Source organism: Colletotrichum godetiae, assembly GCF_030913485.1.
Source record: "Colletotrichum godetiae strain CBS 193.32 chromosome Unknown BDP55scaffold_2, whole genome shotgun sequence".
Classification (NCBI taxonomy): domain Eukaryota; kingdom Fungi; phylum Ascomycota; class Sordariomycetes; order Glomerellales; family Glomerellaceae; genus Colletotrichum; species Colletotrichum godetiae.
This window is the reverse complement of record NW_026851250.1, coordinates 871,242-893,611: the sequence shown is the minus strand read 5'-3', so window position 1 is coordinate 893,611 and position 22,370 is coordinate 871,242. Positions and strand designations below refer to the sequence as shown.

The window sequence follows — 22,370 nt, the reverse complement described above, 5'->3', positions numbered from 1 at the left end:
CATTCCTATCAATACTATAATCATAGAGTTCAAACACCGCAAAGTTTTTTGTGGATTTCCTCCTGCCTTTTGCCCCCGTCCGGCTGTCCGACGAGAAGAGGGTATAGCGACGGCTAGAGAGCCGACAATGACAATTACAAGGATTAGAAGGAAGGCGATAGGAGGCGTGGAAAAACCTAGAGAGGTGTTTGCCCGTACCCCTATTGCGAATAGTACACCATCCCGGGGGCTGGCTGCTGGTAGTAGAAGGCATCTGGGCTCGGCGTCACCATGCCGCCCATACCACTAACACCGGGACCAAACTGCGGGGGAGGCTGGTAGCTCTGCTGATAATTGTTCATGGAGGGCATCTGAGTGGCATCGTAATAGTACACCATGCCGTTGACCTCTTGAGCTACCAAATTGGGACCCGTTGGTGCTTGGCCATTTGCTTGTGCAGCCGCGGGGTCCGGCTGAGCTTGAGGAGGGAATCCCTGGCCTTGGCCTGGCTGCCCCGAAGGAACGAACGATGGAGCTGCGGCAGATGGTCCCATATTGTTGCCATTGTACTGTCCGGGGTAGTAATACGGCTGCTGAGGCTGCATCATAGGGTAAGGCTGGTTGTAGAAGTTTTGCTGCTGCTGGAACGTGTTCGGCTGGAACGGAGCCGCGTGAATCGCCCTCTCGGGAATCTGGGACAGAGGCGTGCCGGTGGAGTGTTGCGTGGGGTACGACGGTTGTCGCGAGTGGGCTTCTTGCGGCATGCCGTTGGAAACCTGGAGAGGAACCTGCTGATGGAAAGCTTGTTGGAAGGCTTGCGGGCCTTGGTTGAGGGTCGGCGATTCAATGTTGGTAACCGAGACAGCCTTTTGGGGACGGGGCTGGTGCATGGGGATCGGGTTCGGGCGGCTCTCTTGAAAAGCAGGCTTCTGTGGCAACGGATGCGTCTGCGGCTGCGGCAAGTCATTGATAGATGTTTCGTTTGGCTGCATAGGATGCATGGGGTACCCGTCCTGTCCAACAAATGGCTGGTTTGGGTGAGCCGCAGGTGGGAGGCGGACGACTGGCCGGGGGTTCTCGACTGGAACAGGGGCCCGCGACATGACAGACCCCGTGGGGGAGAACAAGTAGTCACGCCCGTCAGGCGCGAGAGAGGAGCGGCGGCTAAGAGCGATACTGGGAGAGTAGGCGCTGCCGTAGTAGCTTCCACCGAAGACGCTGGTCCGCCGGGAGAAGCCTCCCATGGAACCAAGTCCAGAGCGAGGTTTGCCTCGGGTCCGCTGTTGGTTGGGTCGCATCGCCCGGGGAATAAAAATGAAGGATCGGTCGACAGCTGGGAAGATGTACTTGGGCGGGTTGTCGGGCAAGGAGATGCGGACAGGCTTGTCGCGGCGAAGGGGTGGCCGATGATCCGGAAGCTTGGTGTATTGTTTGACTGGCATGCCAAAGGCTGCGGGAGCTTTGCCAACAACGGGAAGAGACACCCTGACCTGCACGTTGCCGATGTGTCGCTCGGTCGACAAAGTCCGGTTGATCGGGGTGGGGTTGGACGGGCACGTTGGGATGAAGCCGTTGCCGTTGGCCGGACCTTCAGTCTCGACGGGCAGGTGCCTTGGCTGTCTCGAGGGAGGCGGTTCGGTCACGGCCTCGTGCATATCATGCGCCCATTGGCCGCTCGTGAGAGGATCGGTCGGCGTGTGCAGTTGACTGCGCGGATTAGCCGGGAAACGAGCAGAATCATGCTGAGCAGCGTACTTGATGGGTGCATAGGGGCCCCCAATGCCTCCACCACGGCCACCACGTCCCCGTCCTCTGCCAAAGGGTCGGAAGCCGTTGGCAGAGGGTCCGGCATGGCGATGATCGTGCATGAAGAAGGCCCCTCTGTTGGGAACGAAGGCGGGGTCTTCATCCCGTCTCCGCTTGTATTCTTCGTGTTCCCGGCGACGACGTTCGTTGACAGGCTCGACAGGGCGGGATGAGTGAGAGCTCACGACGAGAGGGGCAGAGGACTTTGGGGGAGATGCGGCTCCGTCAAGCTGTGCCTCTTGTTGAACGGGCTGGGACCGGTCGTTGACAGATAGCTCCTCGGCATCGGGTGTGGCCTTGTCGGTCGTCGAGGAGGCCAGGGCCGAGTGTTTCCGGCTACCAGGCTTTGCATTTCCATTCCCAGCCGACTTTCTAGGATTGGGGGTAACGGGAGAGGCCTCATCGATGTTGCTCGTATCGCTATCGTTGCCGTGATCGTGGTCGTCGCTGATGATGGAGCCCTCGGTCAGAGAGTCATCATCGAGTTCGAGCTGGTCAGGTCCACCTTCTCCGTCTTCCTCATCCTCAATACGTCTTCTGTGACCAATCTTTCTGCGTCTCGGGGCGGCCATGTTGAAGCTTGGTTGGAGCTACCTGTAGCAGACTCTATGGGTTAATGAGCCGGCTACGAGGTCGACCGAGGGGCGATGCTCAAGTTGACGGATAGGGCAGGCTCGAGGAGCGGAGGCGGCGGCGGCGGCGGAAGGATGTCGAGACAATCATGCGATGCTTGCGGATGATGGATGAATGGAAGAGAGGGGGAAAAGCAAGTACCGCCCTGCGGTTGGCGAAGAATGAGGGCGATGGAGCAAACAGACAGCCAAGAAGGCGTATTAAATAAAATACACAGCAGCAGTAGCAGCAGCACCGGTTCGTCGGGCAGTGGGGTGAGCAGCAAAGCAGAGCGGGAGGAGGGGGAGAAAAAAAAAACGCAATGCTGTTGACGAGCTGGAGCTGAACCCGTGTCGTCTCCTCTGACCTCTCTGCTTCTAATGAAAGAGCAGATGAAGTGGAAGCCTGGGAATAGGAGGAGGGTTTGGGTGCGAGGAGGAATCGCAGGGGTGGAGATGGTGATGATGATAGAAGGGAGGGAGGGATTTCGGCCAGACGACAAAACCAAGAGCCGTGGACTGGACGGGCGACGGAGAGACGGAGCCACCTCACAGACAGCTGGTGCAGGTGCAGATGTACGGTAGCAGTACGCAGTACCTCAGGTAGGTGCTGGTGCTGGCGCTGGCGCTGGTGCACGCCCAGGTGGTGCACCTCAGTTCATCCTTCCGACCCGTTTCGTTACTACTGGGCCTGGGAAAAAAAAGTGTGGTCTTATTTTTTTTTTTTTCTTCCCGTCGGGTCGTCTCTTCCTTGGGCCGTGGCTGGAGCTGCCCGCTCTGTTGGATCGAGGTACCTTACCACCTTACCTAAGGTAGCTAGGTGTCTTGGTACATGTCTCAACCAGTAGGATTCCCTCCTCGGGGCCGGCTCACCTCGCCAGGCTTGCGACGTTGCCTGGTTGCTTTGGGCCGTTTGGGGCCTGGACCAGCTGGACGTGCCCGCTGTGGAGAGCTGCGAGCAGAGCTGCCCACTAAAATCACCTTGAAAGCTGTGAGGTAAGGAACCTGACTTTGAGGTACGGGTACCTTGGACAGTTTGGGACGCTAACGTGGTGCTTCCCCGCCAATCAGATATGCTTAACGCATCACAACCGACCCACTTTGATATCCGTTTCGTCGAGTTCAAGTCTCTCATCAATTCACCTCATCCTCCATCAAGTATCTATCTCCATATGTTTCTACATTCATACGTGCCACTTACTGAATGATTCAACCATGTAATATGAAGTTCCAGAGGGTTTGACGCTTCCCAAACCCCCAGCGTGATGCGCCGGCTTGCCGTTTCAGGTCTCAGACGCTGGGACGGCCCAGGATCTACCTCGATCTGGCACCGAACCTTAACTTCGTCTTGCTCTCCAAGTGTCTTTCACCAAAACCTTGGGATGGGATGGCAACTTTTTAACTCCCAGGGAGAACGAACCTAGATCTAGGTCAATAGTCAAAGAACCGCTCACTGCACTGAGGTCTCATTCTCAAGCGTAATAATTGCTGGGCAGGTAGCCTGTCCTTGGTTGCTGGAAAACTGGTGTAGATCATCTGCAAACCTCGCCAATTTATGGAGATCCAGCCTCTGTGGACAATGTGCTGTATTTTAATTTGTGTTTGTGGCAGAACTAGCCCGTCCAGCCAGTTGTCTCTCGGCGCTTTCTTCTCAAGCTGTACTGATCCTTGAGCTCTAGGCATCGTCAGAGCCAATGACAGAGTTGCGAATAGCTTTCACAATAGCGGATGACGTAAACCGTATTAGACGATATTAAGATACAGGCAGAGAAAGTCCTCTGAAAGAAAGCCAATTTCCAGTCCTTCTGATTGAGCATCGGTAAGCTGTCAACGCTTTGTCTCTCGGACAAGCCATCTGCGTAGCTCGGTTTAGACTACTCTGATCCAACGAGGCTTACGTAGACGCAAACTAGTTAAACATTGTCATAATAAATAGCATCTCCAAGTCATGGGGGTTTGTGCTCCTGACATGTCACTCCCAAGTCGTTCAAGAGAGATACGAACTCGATGAAAGATTGCATATTCATTATCATCTGTATCTAGTCTTGCTAGAGAAACATCCCTTTTGCGTTACTTCATGAATTCCTTATTTCATAAGCACGTCATGCTCTAAGAAGGTGGGGTGAGATTCTGCGTCTTCTCAATCTTCGGGACGGCGCCAAATCGATTGTTTCCTTGATCCCAGATCTGCCTCAAAAGTCAGTTTCATGTCATAGCACGGCATGTTCGGAAAACAGAGTGTCACTTACCGCATAAATCGACTTCAGGAACGCGTCACCCAAGATGTCAAACTCGTTGGAACCCCGTGACTGCACTCCTCCGTACCAAAATCCGTCACTGGCCGGCGCGAACGCCAGATCCTCCGCCTGAATCACAAATTCCTTGTCACCGACGGCGACCTTGAACTCGGGCAGGTCCTCCGCCTTGGTGCTCGTCGGGAACACGTACCCCTGCTGCTGGTCGTCGTACTTGGCACCGGGGATCGCCTTGTACAGCGCATCGCACACCTCGTCCGAGACGAGTGCCAGCGTGGTGCCCGTGTCCGCAATAGCCTTGTTCCCGCTCTGCGTCACGGCCTTGCCGTTCACGCTCGCGGACCCAGACTCGAACATCCAGAACCCTTGCGAGTTGTCAATGTCGGTCCAGTGGATGTCCTCGCCCGAGGCTGAGACGAGATCCGTGTCGATCCAGCCAAAAGTGTAGAAAGACCGCGGCTTCGCTGCGTCCCGCTCGCTGTAAAAGGCCGAGGTAAAGAGCTCCGCGTCCTTAGGGATGTCCTGCTGCGCAATCATGTTCTCGACGGGCGTGGCAACGGGGTCTTTGAAGTTGCCGTCGCGCATGACCGTGTTGATGGATCCGAAGGCGAGGCCGAGGAGACCGTCCCCGGAGCCTTGAGAGAACTGGTCCGCAAGCTGCGAGGCCGACTCAATGGCCTGGTTCTCGACTGTCAGCCCGCCGAGGACCAGATTGTCTGTGCCGACGTCGCCTGACGCCGAGCTACCGTCGCCGTACGAGATCTTCCACGTCTTTCCGTCGAGCTTGTTGTAAGTCGAGGACTTGGAGGCGTCAAAGATGTTGTGGCCCTTTTGCGTGGCGCTGCTGAGCTCGGTTGAAAAAACCTGGCGCGGGCTGTTAGTAAAGATACAAAGGAAAACAATTTGCTGGAGGTTATACCCAAAGGTCAGAGGAGCCCGTATCAAAGTCCAACTTGAACTTTTGCGGCGGTGTGCCGATTGAGACTTCGCAAAGGTACATTGAATCGTATTGCTGGTCTTCGGCTGTGACATCTCCATGCTGGTCGTCGCCGGTCTTCTTCGAAAGAACTTTGCTCATGGAGACCCGGCCGCCGACGGCGGCATTAAATCCAGGGGCTGCGAGGCCTCTCTGGGCCATTCTTCTTGTCTGGACATAGGGGCCTGGCTTTGTTGGTTCGAACTTGAACTTGTTCAGCAGGTAGACGTAGGACTTCGTGCCGTGACGCTGGTAGTTCTTGTTGGCGATCACGGGGATCTTGGAGAGGCCTTTGTCGGCCTTGAACTTGGCTTGAGCTTTGAGAAATGCTTCCATCTTGTATGCTTGAGAAAATGGGCTTTTGGTGTGTGTGTGTGTGTGTGCGGTGTGTGTAGTTCGGTTGCTTAGGTTAAGTGGTTGGTTATGGCAAGGAAGCCTGAGCGCTAGCTTGGCGGATCAGGTTGATGATTTAAATACCTGCCCGTTATGGTAAAGAAGCAACAATGACGACTCGGATGGACGGCACCGAATGAACCTCAACTAATTGGATCGAACGTGCGATGGCAGGCAGTAAACCTGTTTGGACAGCGCTTGCAATGTGATGAGAGGGAGATATCACCTAGGAGATAGATAGCATGTCAATCATGCGCTGGCCCATTGGGACCTCTTATAAGACAACAAGCCATTGTTTCGCTGACGACAGCCCTGAGCTGAGCTCGACCGGGATCGAGTTGTGTGTTTTGTCACGGCAGACCAGGGAAGAGCCCAATGCCGGCAGTGTGTAAGTGTGACAGCTCTCAGCAAGACAAGGGATGGTGGGGCGGTGCAACTGCAAGGTTGAAACCGAGATTTTGCGACTGCGCATTCGGACCTTCTGACCGTGCTCTTGAGCTGTGTTAGAGGGGGGGCTAGACACAAGTCGGCCCTCGGGCCAACCCGATGAGGCAGTTGATAAGGGAGAAGAGGGGGGTAACTTGTTGGTGGAGTCTGCGTTGAGCCGACTCGAGCCAGATGAGGAGTTGTTTGAGAGGGGAAAACGAAAGGGAAACGTAGTGGAAATGGCGAGTTGCGGAGCCATGTTTTCGATGTCAAGCTGCCAACCTCTTCGTCAAAGCTTCATCCGCCTGAACCATCCGGCAAACTGCTCTTGGCTTCCCGGTCCAGAGAGCTGCCGGGACTCAGCATGACGACTGACATGTGCGAAACCAGGCACAAACTGAACCAGAATCAAAGCTCTCAAATGCCAGTCAGGAGAAAGCGATCTCAGAAGATGAGCAAATCAAGCCAAGAGATGAGGTCCTCCCCCGCCGCCGATGATGTAACGAACTGCCGCACGGTGGTTCCGGGACAGGGATCAGCTTAGCGGGCCATGTCCCGTCTTGGCGGCGATCGACTCCAGACTCCTGGGTACCTTGCCAAGCAACGATGCAGGACCCGAGAAGCAGACGAGGCCTCATAATCATGCCCATGGTCTCCGTTTTACCTACTGCTGGAGATGAACCGGTTATGCCGTGAATGTTCTCCTAGCCGCCGGTTCTTATCACGAGGTTCCATTCCGCTGTGCCGCGACGGCTTGCACGAACGCGTAACAGGCGGATGTGTAGCAGCACTAAATGGACGATTATGCGGTTTGTCTCAAATGTCAAGGGAAGCTCAAGGCCAATGAAGAAAGGCGTGTTCTCTATTTCGAGAACATGTCGACTTTGACTGGTCGAGAATTAGAGCTTGTTGATATCGGGATGTCTTCCGCTCAGACTGGACTGTGAGGGTGTTCTGACCCAAGAGCTTTAGGCAACATTGAGCTTGATAATCCCAAAGGTGAAGCCACGGACACCATTGCTAATCCAGCATGGCTCCCCTTCAGCGAGACTATCGACTTTGACTCCTTCTTCCACAGCCAGCCCACTGGTTTAGTTAGTCGAACACTCATCCCATGTTGGCGGGAAATGGCAGAGCTGTTGACTTACCGCTCAAGTGCCCATCTACGGGTGGTCCCGTCTTGGCCACCGCTCCCAACTTCGGGACTATACTTAGTAGCTACCGGCGGGGTGACCCATCTGCCGTTTCTCCAGAAGAACGGGGTTGTCAGGCTACCCTCCATGACAGACCCGTCTTTCAAGTTTACGAGAAGGACCTCCTTGCGATCTGCCAGACTGATACTCGCTCGACTTCGGGCTGTGTCGTACATAGTTCTCTCTGTAGTCTTGTAGTGCGTGTACTCGGATTGCGCGGTCTTGGTGTTATCAATCACTACCGTCATGGGATTTTCTTCCAAAGGATACCCCGCTTCTTTCGAGTTGCCTGGAGGGGGAAGGCGTTCGGGGAAGAGGTTCTCAAGCGGTACAGCCGGGACCTGTGATGCCTCGCAGCTGAGATCTCCTTCTGAATCGAGTAAGACCTTGACTCGCAGCGGTTTCTCTCTGCCATGCTGAGTCAAGAAAGTCTCAATCGCCTCAGTCAATCTTTGGAGGCCGTCCGATCCCGAGATGGTCTCGATGGCAGGGGTCCAGTTCCAAAAGGTGGCAGCCCGTAGCATCCGATCCCGGTGCAGATCAAGCATGTAGAAAGGTGAGGTCATTTTCGCGTTCCAACCTGCGTTGGCTAGGCGCCTTTTGGGTACGCCTACCAAGCCAGGGTCGTATCGAAGGGATGTGAATAGCTGGAAGTTGGCCATCGTGATGGGCTTACCATGCCAATCCTGGTGTTTGATGCAGAATGATGGGTGAATGGTTCAAGTCGACGATGGAAAGCTTTTTGAACGGAAGATGGTGTTCTCTGAGGCTTAGAGGGAGTACCGAGGCGCAGAAGTCGGTTTTTGAGTTCAAGAGAAACTGCAAGAGCCACCCTGGTTTAGAAACGTTCATACCGGGGTCACAGTGGGAGATACTTGCGCCTCAATGATCCCCCGTGTATTTACGTAAGCAGAGCCACCGTTCCTTGCGAGCGACCAACCAGCATCGCTAGGACGACGTTACAAGAATTGCAGGTGAACCATGGATTCTGGGGCAAAGTCATCAACTGACCACTCGGCGAAAACATGAACAAACGAAAATTAGACGCTGCATGAAATGTAAGCGGACGTCTTATATAGACTATATAGAATCTATAGTCCGCTTTGGGACAAGCAAGAGATGATTTGAGGCAATGGGCGAAGTAGGACGTCAGACTGGAGAAGCGCTAGGATGACCAAGCTGTTCTGAAATGGCAGGTATTGAACATCCAAAGGAATTCGTTCTACTCATCGCCCTAATTAAGCCCGCCTTGGACCTCAACTTCTCCATCCGCCATGCGAAGGAGAGGTCCAGATGATCCTAGCAGACTCTCGAAGGCATGAGCAGAATTCCATCGTATTCTCGTATGTCCGAGCAGTCTAGCATACAGGTGCCGGGAAGCCTCGTTGCTTGTCCAAAGAAATGTCAGTCTCATAGTGTATCACAATGACGTGCCGGGCAAGATCCAGGAGCCATTGTTCGATGTTTAAGGACGAGAAACCAGGACTACGGCGAGACCATGCCTACATACTTGTTAGGCGGGACGACGACACTGTTTGTCATATGAGAGCTACGGAACTCCATCTCGTCATAGCCATGTTTGAATGCGTTTGAGGTGAAGTTGTCGATGATTCCAGGACACTGCCTGATTGGTTGTCGGAGAAAATATAGTGCGTTGAAGGGCGGGAAGGACCTTTGGACCTACTCACTGGTTGGTGTCCGACGCAACGTATTCGCTTTAGATTGATCGTAAGGCGATGGAAGGCATACATCTTCGTACTGATGTTGATGGTCGAGAACTTAGTATAATTGCTTACTGGCTTCGCATTCGTAAGATGAACCAACAGACAAACTACGAAAAGTCTTGACCGTGGAAGAAAAAGCGAGCACGGATTTGTCTTCCTGGGCTATAGACAGTGTCCAGAAATGTGACAACTCATACAATGTGATATCGATGCCACTCTCAGTACCAGCATCACCATTGTCGATCCCTGTCAACATTCCGTTTCCATAATGGGAAGGTGACAGACATCTCATACTTGCAGACTTTAATCTCATCCATGGATCGATCAATCAAAGGTAGGTAACATTAGGCTGTGATCACAACCTACCGTCAAAACTGATGTGTCACACAGTCTTGGAGTCTGGTGAAGTTATCGGTCTCTCTGAATTGCCAGCTTAGAAACATGAACATCCTCCTTTTTGTAGCTGTTAGCTTCCTTGAGCTTATGTTCATGAATTCAGAGCACCCAGGCTCTGTTGAAGACTCTGAAGCGGGTTTCGTCTCCTGGGCGGACATTGCAGTAGTTTATCTACATAAGTCATCATCAAGTATCTCCATGGCCGGCATATGATTCCGGTTTGTCTTCACATTTATGACTAGACACAGCCGGTAATTCGGAGACGGAATAATTCAACATCACTCAAAGCCGAAATTGCAGCATTCTGGCATGAAGCTGGCCGTTCGTCATCGAGAGTGCCGCCACTCTGCATCTCAAGTAGAACAGCGAGCGCGGGTGCAGGTGGGTGAATGTTGGCAGCTGGCGCTTTGCTTATGCTACCTTACTTGAGCCTTTCAAAGGGTCAACACAAGCCGCTATTTGAAGCTGTAAGGTATCGCCAGGATACGTTATTATTTGGTACGTCGTGGTGGGCAACTGAGCAGCCATGAACTTGATGCCTGGCCATGACGGAGTGGCTTTGCCAGAATATTACTCAAAGGGATGGGTCAGGGATGACCAAGTCTACGTTGTGATAGATCTATCACATTCTACGATGGCTGGTGGGAAACAGCTACAGCTGGTTTGGAACTATTTCGTGTAAACTTTGTCACTTGCATATGATTTCTCGTCTGAGAGACGGTGTAACTCACAATTGATTGCAAGATGATATTTCATTTGACTTCCAGAGTGATGGAGTCAGTCATATAGGTAAAGCAAAGACAGCGGAAGGAGTTGGATGATAAAGTACAACATGATAGACCTTGCGGTGATGGCTGTACTGAACTGGTGAGTAAAATCGACTACGTTTTGCGAAACAAACAACATGGCAACAGTATGTCTTTGACATCTTGACTTATTGTACCCGCAAACTCGCTTTGAATTCAGTGAGACTACAGATTATGAGTTAATGTGACTCAGATAAGATGAGGTCCAGCTGGTGGGGAACTGTTCAAAGAGAAGACACTGGAGAGATTTTATTACTCTCAAGGTGCCTCATCCAAGTGAGCACACATGCACAGTTCTGAGTCCAGGCGGTGACATGGCTTATCTGTCAAGGTACTTGGGTACTTCACCCTGCATGCTGCCGTCCGCAGGCTCTGGGCCTCTGGCTGACCAACGCACCCTTGCGTTGAGGACAATTAGGACCCTCTTTGGTTACGTAGTGTGCAGATTTATAGGCGGTCCTCCCTTGCGCCCCCACTCTTAAATCGCCTGAGGCCAAGCTGATTTGATGAATGACAGCACCAAGCAGAGGCAATTGCCCGGAAAAACTCCTCACGAGCTTCCCCGTCGCGCAATAATTTTTTGAGGACGGTTACTGTCCGGAAGCTCCTGGCTCAGCGCAAGTGCAACAGCAACAGCAACAGCAACAGAGCAACAACACCTGCAGCTCCTGCACCCTCTACATCATCGACCACGCTGGTCAGCCCATTAATTACGTTCCTTTCGACATCGCGACTTTTCTTCCTAGAATACCTCTGATACCTGTCTTCCCTTTCTCTCTCAATTGCTCTTGGGCTCATCGCCAACATGTCGAATCCCCTGCCGTCTGTGCCTCCCATGGCCAGCCCTCCGACTGTAATCCCCGTTGATTCATCTTCTGGCCTCTGGGATCGCATCACCTCATGGGCTTCGGATAACAAGGCCATTGTCTATACTGCCGCTGGTGTCGCCGTCGTCGCCACCGGTGCTGGTGTCATCTACTTCCTCAACAGCGACTCCGTACGTCATCCTTTCCATCTTATCCTCGTAACCCTCGTCGTCGTCATGCGATCCAATTTTTCCACCCGATACTACCGAGATCTTGGCGTCTTTTGCTGGCGTCGGATCTCTCCTCTCGGATAGCGAAGCTAACCAAAGTGCGATTGAAGAAGTCAGACTCGACACCAAAGCTCAGTAAGAAGGAGCGAAGGAAAAGAAAGGAAGCCGAGCGGAAGGCTGCAGCAGATGCCGAAAAGCAGCCCACACCTGCAGAGGCCGCAGTCCCTGCGTCGTCCAAAGCAGCCAGCGTCGAGTCCGCCGACGAGCTTCCCGAGATCACCGAGGCAACTGTTGCCGAGTTCACTACCGAAGAGCGGGAAAAGTACGCCGCCAAGCTTAAGGATGTCGGTAACCAAGCCTACGGTGGCAAGGACTACAACAAGGCCATCGACCTCTACTCCCAGGCCATTCTTTGCAAGGCCAACCCCATCTTCTACTCCAACCGCGCCGCCTGCTACAATGCCCTCGGCAACTGGGACAAGGTCGTTGAAGACACGACTGCCGCCATCAACCTTGACCCCGAATACGTCAAGGCACTCAACCGCCGCGCTAACGCCTATGAGCACCTGAAGATGTACGGCGAGGCTCTCCTCGACTTCACTGCTTCTTGCATCATCGATAGCTTCAAGAACGAGAGCAGTGCGCAATCAGTCGAGCGCCTGCTTAAGAAGTTCGCCGAGCAGAAGGCTCAAGAGATGATGGCCGACCGGCCCAACAAGCTTCCCAGTCACACTTTCGTCGGCAACTACCTCCAGAGCTTCCGCGTCAAGCCCCGTCCGGCTGGCCTTGAGGACTCTGTGGTTTTGTCCGAGGAGACTGGTAAGGGACAACTCCAGCTCGGCCTGAGTGCTCTGGAGAAGAAGACTGGCGACGGGTACGAGGAGGCCAGAGCGGCCTTTGAGAAGGCGTTGGAGTTGGGCGACCTGGGCGAATTCGAGGCCCTTGCATACAACCTGCGCGGCACTTTCAGCTGCCTGCTCGGAAAGCACGACGATGCCATGGTCGACCTGACCAAGAGCATCGAGCTGGATCCTTCCATGACCCAGAGTTACATCAAGCGCGCCAGCATGAACCTCGAGCTTGGCGCCCCGGAGAAGGCTGCTGAGGACTTCGAGAAGGCCATGGAGCAGAACACCGAGGACCCTGATATCTACTACCATCGCGCTCAGCTCCACTTCATCAAGGGCGAGTTCTCCGATGCCGCCAAGGACTACCAGAAGTCGATCGACCTGGACCGCGACTTCATCTTCTCTCATATCCAGCTGGGAGTGACCCAGTACAAGATGGGTTCTATTGCATCATCCATGTCAACTTTCCGCCGCTGCATCAAGAACTTCAAGGAGGTTCCCGACGTCTACAACTACTACGGTGAGCTGCTTCTGGACCAGGGCAACTTCCAGGAGGCCATTGAGAAGTTCGACAGCGCCATCGAGATGGAGTCGAAGACGAAGCCCATGGCGATGAACGTCCTTCCTCTCATCAACAAGGCTCTCACCCTGTTCCAGTGGAAGCAAGACTTTGGTGAAGCCGAGAAGCTTTGCCAGAAGGCCCTTATTAGTAAGTTTAGACTAGATCATTCTACGGACTGTGGTTGCTAACCAATGATAGTTGACCCCGAGTGCGACATTGCTGTCGCGACGATGGCCCAGCTTCTGTTGCAGCAGGGCAAGGTCACCGAGGCGCTCAAGTACTTTGAGCGCGCTGCAGAGCTTGCCCGCACCGAAGGTGAGATCGTCAACGCCCTGTCCTACGCCGAGGCGACGCGCACGCAGCTCCAGGTTCAGGAGAAGTACCCCAAGCTGGCGGCAAAGCTTCAGGGCATCGGCCCGGGTGGCATGCCCCGGTAAAGGGCTAATGACGTCTTGAACATGAAACATGTAAAACTCACCTGTCGGCGGCGTGTAAGAAGAGAACAGCAGATCCCTTAGCATATGAGGGAGCGGATAGCCAAGACAAAGGGCTCTTGGTTGGTAATAGGGGAAAATATCAAGGCGGGCAAGCCGCCCGCCTCGTCAAGTCGTTTTTCGTTGATCGGTGAGGGAAGCTTTGGGAAAGGAGAGCAAAATCCAAGGCTACGTACGTACGGCTGGGGAGGCATTGGTTGAAACCCTTACGTTGTACATAATCCGACTTCCCTCACTCTACGTACATTGGTGAGAGCATTGTAGAACTAGTTCACTGTCAATCATCTTTCGCTATTTTCCATCTTTGCAGTTGCACCCGTGTCTACTATCTTTTGCTCCAAGTTTGACCTCCCAGATGCGTCCCACACAACCAATGACACACAAATACATCTGCTCTGCAGGCTCACGGCTCTGCTTCAGCGTGTTTACAGCCCACTTACTCGCAAACATGCGTCTGTTCAGTGACCGGAAAACCACCCCAAACAGCAAAAGTCACAACATCTAATCAACCTTCAATACCCACAAGGCTCAGGGGAGCCAAAAAGATGGACGATCTGGGAATCGAACCCAGGACCTACCGCATGCTAAGCGGTCATTATACCACTAAACCAATCGCCCAGCGAGAATGATCTAGCCCGGACTTGAACCGGAGACCTTCAGTGTGGCAGACGAGAGCGGGTGAAGCTCTAGAGCTGTTAGACTGACGTGATAACCAACTACACCACCAGACCATGTTTCTGTTGAAGGCAACAAGCAAAAAAGAGAACTAGGAATGGTTGGGAAGAGAGAGGGGGGAGGGGGACCACAGAGGTTGCGGGCAGGCGTTGCGGTGTGGAATGTGAAGAGTGGATGTGGATGCGGTGGCATCGTGAGTGCAAATTTCGTTGGTGGGGGGGCGGGCGCAAACCGGGGTGCGCCGAAGACGACACCGACAGGCCTGGGGCCCTAGACCGGCCGGGTTCTCGCGTGGCGGCCATGGTTCGAACGGGATGAGATGCTGATAGGCAGGTCGGGTGGGCCGGAGGGAGGAAAAAAAAAAAAGGTCGAAGATTCTGAAGAGCGACTCGTCAAGGTCATGGGTCATGGGACATTTACGGACAGATGCCATGCGAGTTCGAGTTCATAAGTGTTCGCTATTGTGCGATACGTACAAGAGGAGAAAAAATGGTAGCCTCTGCCTCTTCCAGTCAACTCAAATGATCCAACGGACCGGCGAGTATAATAAGGAAGAGAGACGCAAAATAAATACAGATAAAAAAGTCCACTCCATGTCCCCCCATTCCGTCTGATCGAATGAAGAGTATGCGTGCAATAAGTCAATCGTTGGTTGGGAATCAAGAGCCTGCCGTGTCTCCTATACGCGGCAGCTGAAAAAGAAAAATTGTGGCTTCGTCGGAAAAGAGCTGGGTGTTCTTTGGGTTCGTGAGGCAGCGCGCGCGCGCATGCTTCGCCGTGTTTTTATGTTGCCCTTAATTAGTACCGTCCATTCGTCCGAGCCATGGTCATGAAGTCTAAACAATCGTAGTACTGCTCTTTTGGAAGTGCTGTCCCATTCCCATCATACAAGGGAGGCGCCAGCATTGCCTCCCCCGTTTAATTACTTTCTCCGAATCGTCGTCATCGTAGCGCGGAATCGCACTCGATTATCCGGTGTTTGAGGATAATATCCCTTAGTTATTCTTCTTGGTGAGAGCAACGCCCAAGCCGACACCGAGCGCGATGGCAAGGATGATGAGTACAACAACAAGGAGGCACCACCACTTGAGCTTCTTGCGTCTGCGCGCGTGGTCTGTCGCAACCTTGACCTCTTCATTACCCTTGTGGAGGTTTTCAACAGTCTGTTCGGCGTTCTGCTCAGCGGCTTGGACGACGGGCTCCTGCTGCTCGACTAGAGTGGCCAACTCCTGGAAGAGTTGGGCAAGCTCCATCATGGTTTGCTCAATGCGCTGCAATTCGCTGTGGCGGGCTCTGACGTTGCCCAAAATAGAGTTGGCGTGGCCTGTCCGGTTGGATTTGAGCTGGTCAAGCCGTTAGTATACAGTGCCGACGAACCGAGAAAACCCGGTCACAAGTAATGCCAAAACATACCGCTGTTTGGAAAACACCTTCGTCGCCCCAGTCCATTTGTGTCGCTTGCTCGACTTCATCTTCCGTCGCTTCCGGGTTGACGATGCGGTACTGGCGAGCAATCTGGTCGCGGTACCGCTTCTGGTAATCGCGCTCGATCTGCTGGTACTTTTCGAGTTCGGACTTGAACGTGTTCTTGAGAGAGTTGAGTTGGGCGGTTTTGGTGGCGCGCGATCCGTCTTGTGTCTTGGATAGATCCCTCTCAAGGGCCTTGATGCCTTCCTTGACACCGGTGTTGCGGATTTGCGTCGCGGAGACGGCCTGCTCGAGCTGGGCGCTGGTGCTGCCGTCGGGGGAGCCGAGAGAGCGCTGGTGAAGCTGGGCAATGCCCTCAATGTCGGAAGTCAGGCCATTGATTTCTGTGCGCAGTTGTTGAACACGAGCGAGGAAATCCTGCTGGCTCAAAATGCGAGGCGCGGCTTGCCCGGCATTCTTGTCCGCCTCTCCGTACGGCTGCATTTCGTACTGGCCTTGACCATATTGAGGCTATTATTTAGGGAAAGTTAGCGATATGGCATTGAGAAGATATACGCGGATTTTGGATGGCGGCGGACCTGTTGGTTGTCATAGCCGTATCCGCCCTCGGCCTGGGGGCCCTGGGCGTAGGGATTCTGGTTATACTGTTGGTACGACATGTCTGACTAAAAGCAACTGTCGATGTCGACGGTAGACAGTGCGATTCGAATCGTTGTGCTCGACGAGCGAGAAAAATTGACTGAGAGAGAGACTGGTGCTATATGGGGTGATTGAGCCTGCGGTCTCGTGAGATTGTTGTGGTGGTGCAAGGTGAAGGACCTTTCGGCTGATGTTTGGTTGTTAAATGACGTTGGACCTCCGGCCGCTGACAGGAACTGGGAAGTGCTGGAGAGACGCTGAAATGACAATGAGGACGGGCCCAATCAGGCACCGGGACCTGTCAGAGCGGATACCCCGGGCTGTGTGTGTACTTCGAACGTGGTTGGATGGAGTCGCTCGTGAACGGGGCCACAGTGGGCAGGATTGGCCGATCGCTTTCCGGGGTCCCTTTTTTTCTCGTTCCCTTCTTCCTGTTAAAGTCTGACGATGAAGAAACAAATAAACAAGCTTTACGAAGGGAAAATTCCTTCTTTTAAAATGAAGCTGGTGACGAGGGAGAGATTCGAGACCGTCCACCGCACTTTTTCAATCTTAGTAAGAGTCGGACTTGGTACTTGATTCAATTCCCACGACGTCGGCCGGGAACAGTAAAAGACTGGATGAAGAACACCAGGTCAGTGACATCAGAACATGTTGCGCCGACGGGCGGGGCGAAGCTTATTATACCTGGGACGCATGTTCTTCTCTGTAGCAGCAAGGTAGGGGACGGACGGATGGTCTCACCCACCCCCAGCGAGTCCCAAGGGTCTGTCTCTTTCTCTCACTCACTGGGCGGTCACACACACACACACACAGACACGGCACCTCACACACTGGTCACTTTTAAGGTGCTCTACTCTGCATCTGCCTACCGCCGTCCGACGGGCCTTTGGTGTCAGCGGGAGGCTGGAGGCTGGACCTGCCCCTCGTTCTCTCCGGGGCTCCGACCAGGCCTGTCCGTTTCCCTCCCATTCCCGTCCTTTCCCATCTTTGCTTGGCGAGCAACGCCCAGCCACCCCGCTGCGGGAAAAGAGTGACGATTGACAGCTGAGCAGCAGAATCGCAATGGATGAGGAGCATGAAAACATGGGTTGCTGAGTGGTGGCGGCGGCGACGGCAGATGTCAAATCATGTCTGCGGCCCAAAAATAGACCTTGAGATTCGGAATGCGGCTACAATGCAGTTTGCTTGGGATTTTGAACCAATTGACTCTCAGCTTGTCGCGTGCGGAACCCTTTCTTCCTGCTGCAAAGCTGAGAAACGATGGGCACACGCTTAAAGTCCGTCGGCTTGTTCGCTGACCACACCGGTCCCTAGCCCGGGCAATCGTCACCATTTTGTGGCTGTGCGAATACTTGCGGTTAACACCCCTCAACGTCAAGAGCCTAAGCCTCTCGTTCCTCTTGCCGCGTATTAGCAGACATCCTCGGGCAGTGCTCAGTTTTGTACTGCCTCTACGATTGTCCACCTCGCCTGTCTACTGGCCCTCTACACCTTCTGTCATACAAGGCGATCAAAGGCGATGAAAACCACAGCGGCAATTAGTCAATGAGAGCCGCAAGAGCTTACCTACGGCCAAAGTGCCTCCCGCGGCTTCTTCGTACTTTCGGCCCGTATCCGTATTGCGCGTATGTTCATGGCGGGGCCTCTTAGATACCGAACTCTGTGAACGACCACTGGGACCATCTGATGTATTGCATCCCATGCTCAACGTTCAGTCACTGAGATCTTGGCGTTACCTCCGCCAAGGCTTACTGCTGCTCGCCGTTCATTGGCTCGTAGTAGCTATTGCAAAGAATGGAAAGCTGTTGTCTCGACGTCTCGAGGCGTCATCTGCCACTCGTCCAAAGGAGTCGCATCCATTGAGCCGCGGCCAATTCAATGGTATTACTTGCAAACTCAATTTGCGGTCATGAGCTGAATTCGAGGGTCTTCCGGCTACGGACGTTGATATGCTTCGTCATGAGCAAATCAATGGTTCCAACTATAAACGCCTACCTATCAGCATAGTCACACTCGGCGCAACCAATCAGAAGTAGTAGTTCTTCAACGACATTTTAATTCTTCTTTGCCTGCCCCAACTAATCTCCTGCTTGGAGCTTGATAAGCCTTTGTTTTCTACAGTCCACCATCTTGCTTTTGTAAGCCGCCCAGAAACTATGAGCGTTCTAAATTGGATATCGTCTAGTCCAACATCGTTCTTCGTCTTCTGATTCGCGTAGTTCTTTGAATGCCTCCGCCGTGATTCTCGTCCTTTCGTGGCCATCGAGGACGCTTCAACGGCGCCTGGGTATTGTGGCCTCATCGAAGCCCGAATTCCTGTCACCTCCGGCTCTTCTCCGTAGCATCCTGGTTGACACGTGTTGTTCGTCGTTGCTGCATTTCGCCCACGCAACGAGCTGATCTTTTGGGCGCTGATCGTATTATGCTTGCCCCATGATCTCTCACGGCAGCGATGCCTGAGCCTTCGACAACATCTGTCATGTCGCTTCTCTTCTGTGGTCCTCTCTCTCACAGATACTCCTTCTTTCTACCAGTACGGGTGTACTGTGTAAGGTGCCATTCGACATCGCCGTCCTTATTCTCCAGGGTACCACCGCGAATCTCGAAGGGACGCATTGTCATTCGAGGTCCAACCTCAGCAAGCTCGACAGAATCGTACGAAGTCCGGACAAAGACGTGACTATTAGGGGGTTAGCAAGGATCTGGCTCGGATTAGAGCTTTGAATGAACTTACTGTCTCACTTCAATAGAATCTTCGTTGTTGACAAACGTGACTACCCTTGAGCCTACCTTGGCCTTGGTGGTTGGCGGATCAAGAGGAGGGAAAAGGTGTTTCAGAATCTTCACAACCCGCTGTCCGAGCCGACTAAGAGATTTGACTAATGGTTAATGACCGCCAAGAAACTCCTCAAATCGATGTCTAGCATACCTCTTGAATCCATCGAATATGAGCCGAGGGTAGGCCTCCGAGACAGACCCTCTGATACTTCCCGGTATGTCTGATCTAAATACGATATTAATCTCTACCCCATCGCTGATCGTTCGGGCGTGAGGAGGTACCTGAAAACAATGTTGTGTAGGGAGAATGAGATTGTCGGGCCGTGTGGAAGGTGGGAAATACTTTGTAGGAGAGATACGTCAGTATGGGGCTCCTCGAGAAATCTAGATATAGCAACATACGTCATGGCGGTTGGCACACCGCGATGTTCGTGAAGAAGAACGAGATCGGTGAGTCCGTTTGACTTGCTGGACTGCACAAGATCCGGTAGAATCAAATTTCCACGGTTGAGCCTAACGGACGTAGGAAAGAGCAGTCTTATTTCCTTGGAGAAATTCTGAAGCCGCGAGCTCGGGTCTCTTGAAGTCTAGATAGAGGATGAAGTGGTAAGCTTTTACTCGTGTGTCTAGAATAAGACACTCCAGACCAAGGCACCCTGGAGCTGCGCTTGCGCAGCGGAAGGGAGCGATGCTCCGACTTATTAGATAGACTCACGGTTACTAGTAGACGTGGCTCGGAAATTCCCGACAGCTGAGAGTATTCGTCGTCCAGATCCATCTCCTCGTCGACAGTTCTGTCGGGTCGCGATTCGTCATATTGGTAGTCTTTGCGCAGCGCCTTGTTCTTTGCGATTTCGGGGTCGATGGGCTTGCCAGAAGCAAGTGCAGATCGTAGCTGAGCCCGCTTCTCGGTCGTTTCGGCCTCTTTCAGGATAAGCGCCTTGCGGTAGAGGTAGTCGCGCCGTTGTCGAGCCTGTTTCCGGATCATGCTGGGCAATTGCGTCGAGTGAGGTTGGTATGGGAAGATGGTGGGATGTCTAACACGAAGTTTCGCGATGCGTCCACCAAGGTAGACATGCTGATCCAAAAAAAAAAAAAACCTTATCAGGTGGCAGATATCCTCTTTGGAGCACCCCAGTCTGCTAGTCACGTGGTGATAAGCTACATCCCACCAAAACATCACCCTTTCGCCGCCGCTGCTCTGAGGTGCCGGACTTTGGATCTTTTTGTTAGCTGGGTGCTTGAAATCACCAACGAAAAGGCACACAACCGCTCACGACAAGTCCCTGGCCAGTTGCTGTACCTTTGAGGTTTCCGCACAATCCCCCCAACTTCACATACCGATATGATGTGACCTTACCCAACCCCGATCCACCTCGAATTCCCCTTCCGTACGACCTGAGCCAACTGAGGCTCTGCGACGCCGAACCATTCGAGAACCATAAAGAAGCTGAAGTAGGTTGCGCATTTCCCATAGCACCAAACTGATGTCTCCGACACCATCGCAGGCACCTACATAGGCATTTCTACAGTTGTCTTGTTTGCGACATCCCACTAACACTTTCGCAAGGGAGAACAGCAGAGAGAAGTAGAAATCCGGAATACCGCGAATATGGAGAGCGCCTTCAAGAATCTCGGTAACCACCTGGTTTCCGACAGCGCCGCTGCGATCAAGGCAGGCGACGACGTTTTGACTGGTATCGACGCCGATGAGAGTCTTCTCTATGGCAAGTTTGGTGGTCGCGACGGTCGCCGCCGCGCCGACGACGACGACAACCAAACCGAGCTTTACGATGATGACGATGTTGACAGCCTGACCAGCATGCCTGTCGGGGCTATGAAGGATCTCAATATCGGAAGACCCAAGGAGGAAGATAGGAAGCTTCCCCCTCACGCTTGCGCGTATGGCATGCCTCCGAGCTTCCGAGCCTTCGTTTGAATCTAACACTGGCCTAGGTACTGTGGAATTCATTCCCCGAGCTCCGTCGTCAAGTGCCTTGGCTGCAACAAGTGGTTCTGCAGTGCCCGCGGAAATGCCACCTCCAGCCACATCGTGTCTCATCTGGTACGGGCGAGACACAAGGAAGTTCAGCTTCACCCGGAGTCCACCCTGGGTGATACTGTGCTAGAGTGCTACAACTGTGGAACCAAGAACGTCTTTCTCCTGGGCTTCATTCCCGCCAAGTCCGACACCGTTGTTGTGCTGCTTTGTCGTCAGCCTTGTGCTGCGAATACATCTTCCAAGGATATGAGCTGGGATACCTCTCGATGGCAGCCTCTGATCGAGGAGAGAGCTTTCCTTACCTGGCTCGTTGCGACGCCCTCCGATGCCGAGCAGCTCCGCGCTAGACACCTCACCCCGCCGATGATTGCCAAGCTGGAGGAGATGTGGAAGGAAAACGCGACTGCTACGGTTGCCGATCTTGAGAAGGCCGCTAGCATCGATGATGACCCTCACCCCGTCCTGCTCAAGTACGACGACCCTTACCACTACCAGAACATCTTCGGCCCGCTCGTCAAGATGGAATCCGACTACGACAAGAAGCTCAAGGAGGCGCAGTCCGAGGATGGACTTACAGTCCGCTGGGATTACGGTCTCAACAACAAGCACCTGGTCAGCTTTGAATTGCACAAGATAGAGTCGGGTGACGTCAAGCTGGCCGTTGGCGACGAAATGCGACTGCGGTACAAGGGCGAGCTCCGCCCCGCCTGGGAGGGAGTTGGCTATGTCATCAAGATTCCCAACAACCAGTCTGACGAAGTAACCCTGGAGCTGCGTAAGGCCGGCAACGAGAAGACCGTCCCAACTGAGTGCACCCACAACTTCTCTGCAGACTATGTCTGGAAGGCTACCTCGTACGACCGCATGCAGTATGCTATGAAGACTTTCGCCGTGGACGACATGAGTGTCTCGGGTTACATTTTTCACAAGCTCCTGGGCCACGACGTTGCCGTTGCGCCGATGAAGACGACCATGCCTAAGAAGTACAGCGTTCCCGGCCTCCCCGACCTCAACACCAGCCAGATCGCCGCCATTAAGGCTGTGCTGTCAACCCCGCTCAGCTTGATCCAGGGACCTCCAGGCACTGGCAAGACTGTTACCTCGGCGACCATCATCTACCACTTGTGCAAGATGAACAACGGACAAGTTCTCGTGTGCGCGCCTTCCAACGTGGCCGTTGACCAGCTCTGTGAGCGAATCCACCGCACCGGTCTCAAGGTCGTTCGTCTTACAGCTAAGTCCCGCGAGGATGTTGAGTCCTCCGTGAGCTTCCTTGCTCTTCATGAGCAGGTTCGCATGAATGACAGCAATGGTGAGCTGGTCAAGCTGGCGCAGCTCAA

At 53.5% G+C, this 22,370-nt stretch overlaps 7 protein-coding genes and 2 non-coding genes across 9 annotated transcripts; 1 reads left to right on the top strand and 8 right to left on the bottom strand.

Annotated features, from left to right (window-relative positions):
- Positions 1 to 200: 200 nt before the first annotated feature.
- BDP55DRAFT_722974 (CASC3/Barentsz eIF4AIII binding-domain-containing protein) lies at positions 201 to 2,357 on the bottom strand (the record flags this gene model as incomplete). The annotated part of the gene is made up of 1 exon (XM_060578676.1): positions 201 to 2,357. One exon carries the CDS (start codon positions 2,355 to 2,357, stop codon positions 201 to 203), a length of 2,157 nt encoding a protein of 718 aa, XP_060436197.1.
- Positions 2,358 to 4,505: 2,148 nt separating this feature from the next.
- Positions 4,506 to 5,963, bottom strand: BDP55DRAFT_689496 (eukaryotic aspartyl protease; the record flags this gene model as incomplete). The annotated part of the gene is made up of 3 exons (XM_060576747.1): positions 4,506 to 4,583; positions 4,646 to 5,515; positions 5,571 to 5,963. The coding sequence occupies 3 exons, from the start codon at positions 5,961 to 5,963 to the stop codon at positions 4,506 to 4,508; spliced, it is 1,341 nt and encodes a 446-aa protein (XP_060436196.1).
- A 1,547-nt stretch (positions 5,964 to 7,510) lies between these two features.
- BDP55DRAFT_642957 (aminodeoxychorismate lyase) lies at positions 7,511 to 8,466 on the bottom strand. Its single transcript, XM_060573482.1, has one exon. It carries the CDS (start codon positions 8,299 to 8,301, stop codon positions 7,591 to 7,593), a length of 711 nt encoding a protein of 236 aa, XP_060436195.1. The 5' UTR covers positions 8,302 to 8,466; the 3' UTR covers positions 7,511 to 7,590.
- Positions 8,467 to 11,077: 2,611 nt separating this feature from the next.
- On the top strand, positions 11,078 to 13,783 carry BDP55DRAFT_642955 (mitochondrial import receptor subunit tom-70). Its single transcript, XM_060573481.1, has 3 exons — positions 11,078 to 11,562; positions 11,712 to 13,158; positions 13,210 to 13,783. The coding sequence occupies exons 1-3, from the start codon at positions 11,371 to 11,373 to the stop codon at positions 13,446 to 13,448; spliced, it is 1,878 nt and encodes a 625-aa protein (XP_060436194.1). The 5' UTR covers positions 11,078 to 11,370; the 3' UTR covers positions 13,449 to 13,783.
- Positions 13,784 to 14,051: 268 nt separating this feature from the next.
- BDP55DRAFT_t20 lies at positions 14,052 to 14,123 on the bottom strand. Its single transcript has one exon. It is a non-coding gene; the product is annotated as a tRNA-Ala (tRNA).
- An 8-nt stretch (positions 14,124 to 14,131) lies between these two features.
- On the bottom strand, positions 14,132 to 14,236 carry BDP55DRAFT_t19. The gene has a single exon. It is a non-coding gene; the product is annotated as a tRNA-Val (tRNA).
- Positions 14,237 to 14,894: 658 nt separating this feature from the next.
- On the bottom strand, positions 14,895 to 16,359 carry BDP55DRAFT_131979 (SNARE domain-containing protein). Its single transcript, XM_060565512.1, has 3 exons — positions 16,187 to 16,359; positions 15,594 to 16,118; positions 14,895 to 15,523 (listed from the first exon to the last, which is right to left on the bottom strand). Exons 1-3 carry the CDS (start codon positions 16,265 to 16,267, stop codon positions 15,176 to 15,178), a joined length of 954 nt encoding a protein of 317 aa, XP_060436193.1. The 5' UTR covers positions 16,268 to 16,359; the 3' UTR covers positions 14,895 to 15,175.
- A 467-nt stretch (positions 16,360 to 16,826) lies between these two features.
- Positions 16,827 to 17,463, bottom strand: BDP55DRAFT_131985 (uncharacterized protein). Its single transcript, XM_060565513.1, has 2 exons — positions 16,935 to 17,463; positions 16,827 to 16,863 (listed from the first exon to the last, which is right to left on the bottom strand). Exon 1 carries the CDS (start codon positions 17,333 to 17,335, stop codon positions 17,033 to 17,035), a length of 303 nt encoding a protein of 100 aa, XP_060436192.1. The 5' UTR covers positions 17,336 to 17,463; the 3' UTR covers positions 16,827 to 16,863; positions 16,935 to 17,032.
- Positions 17,464 to 18,758: 1,295 nt separating this feature from the next.
- Positions 18,759 to 20,016, bottom strand: BDP55DRAFT_539488 (brix domain-containing protein; the record flags this gene model as incomplete). The annotated part of the gene is made up of 6 exons (XM_060568035.1): positions 18,759 to 18,930; positions 18,985 to 19,116; positions 19,180 to 19,271; positions 19,319 to 19,370; positions 19,431 to 19,615; positions 19,744 to 20,016. 6 exons carry the CDS (start codon positions 20,014 to 20,016, stop codon positions 18,759 to 18,761), a joined length of 906 nt encoding a protein of 301 aa, XP_060436191.1.
- Between the last annotated feature and the right edge of the window lie 2,354 nt (positions 20,017 to 22,370).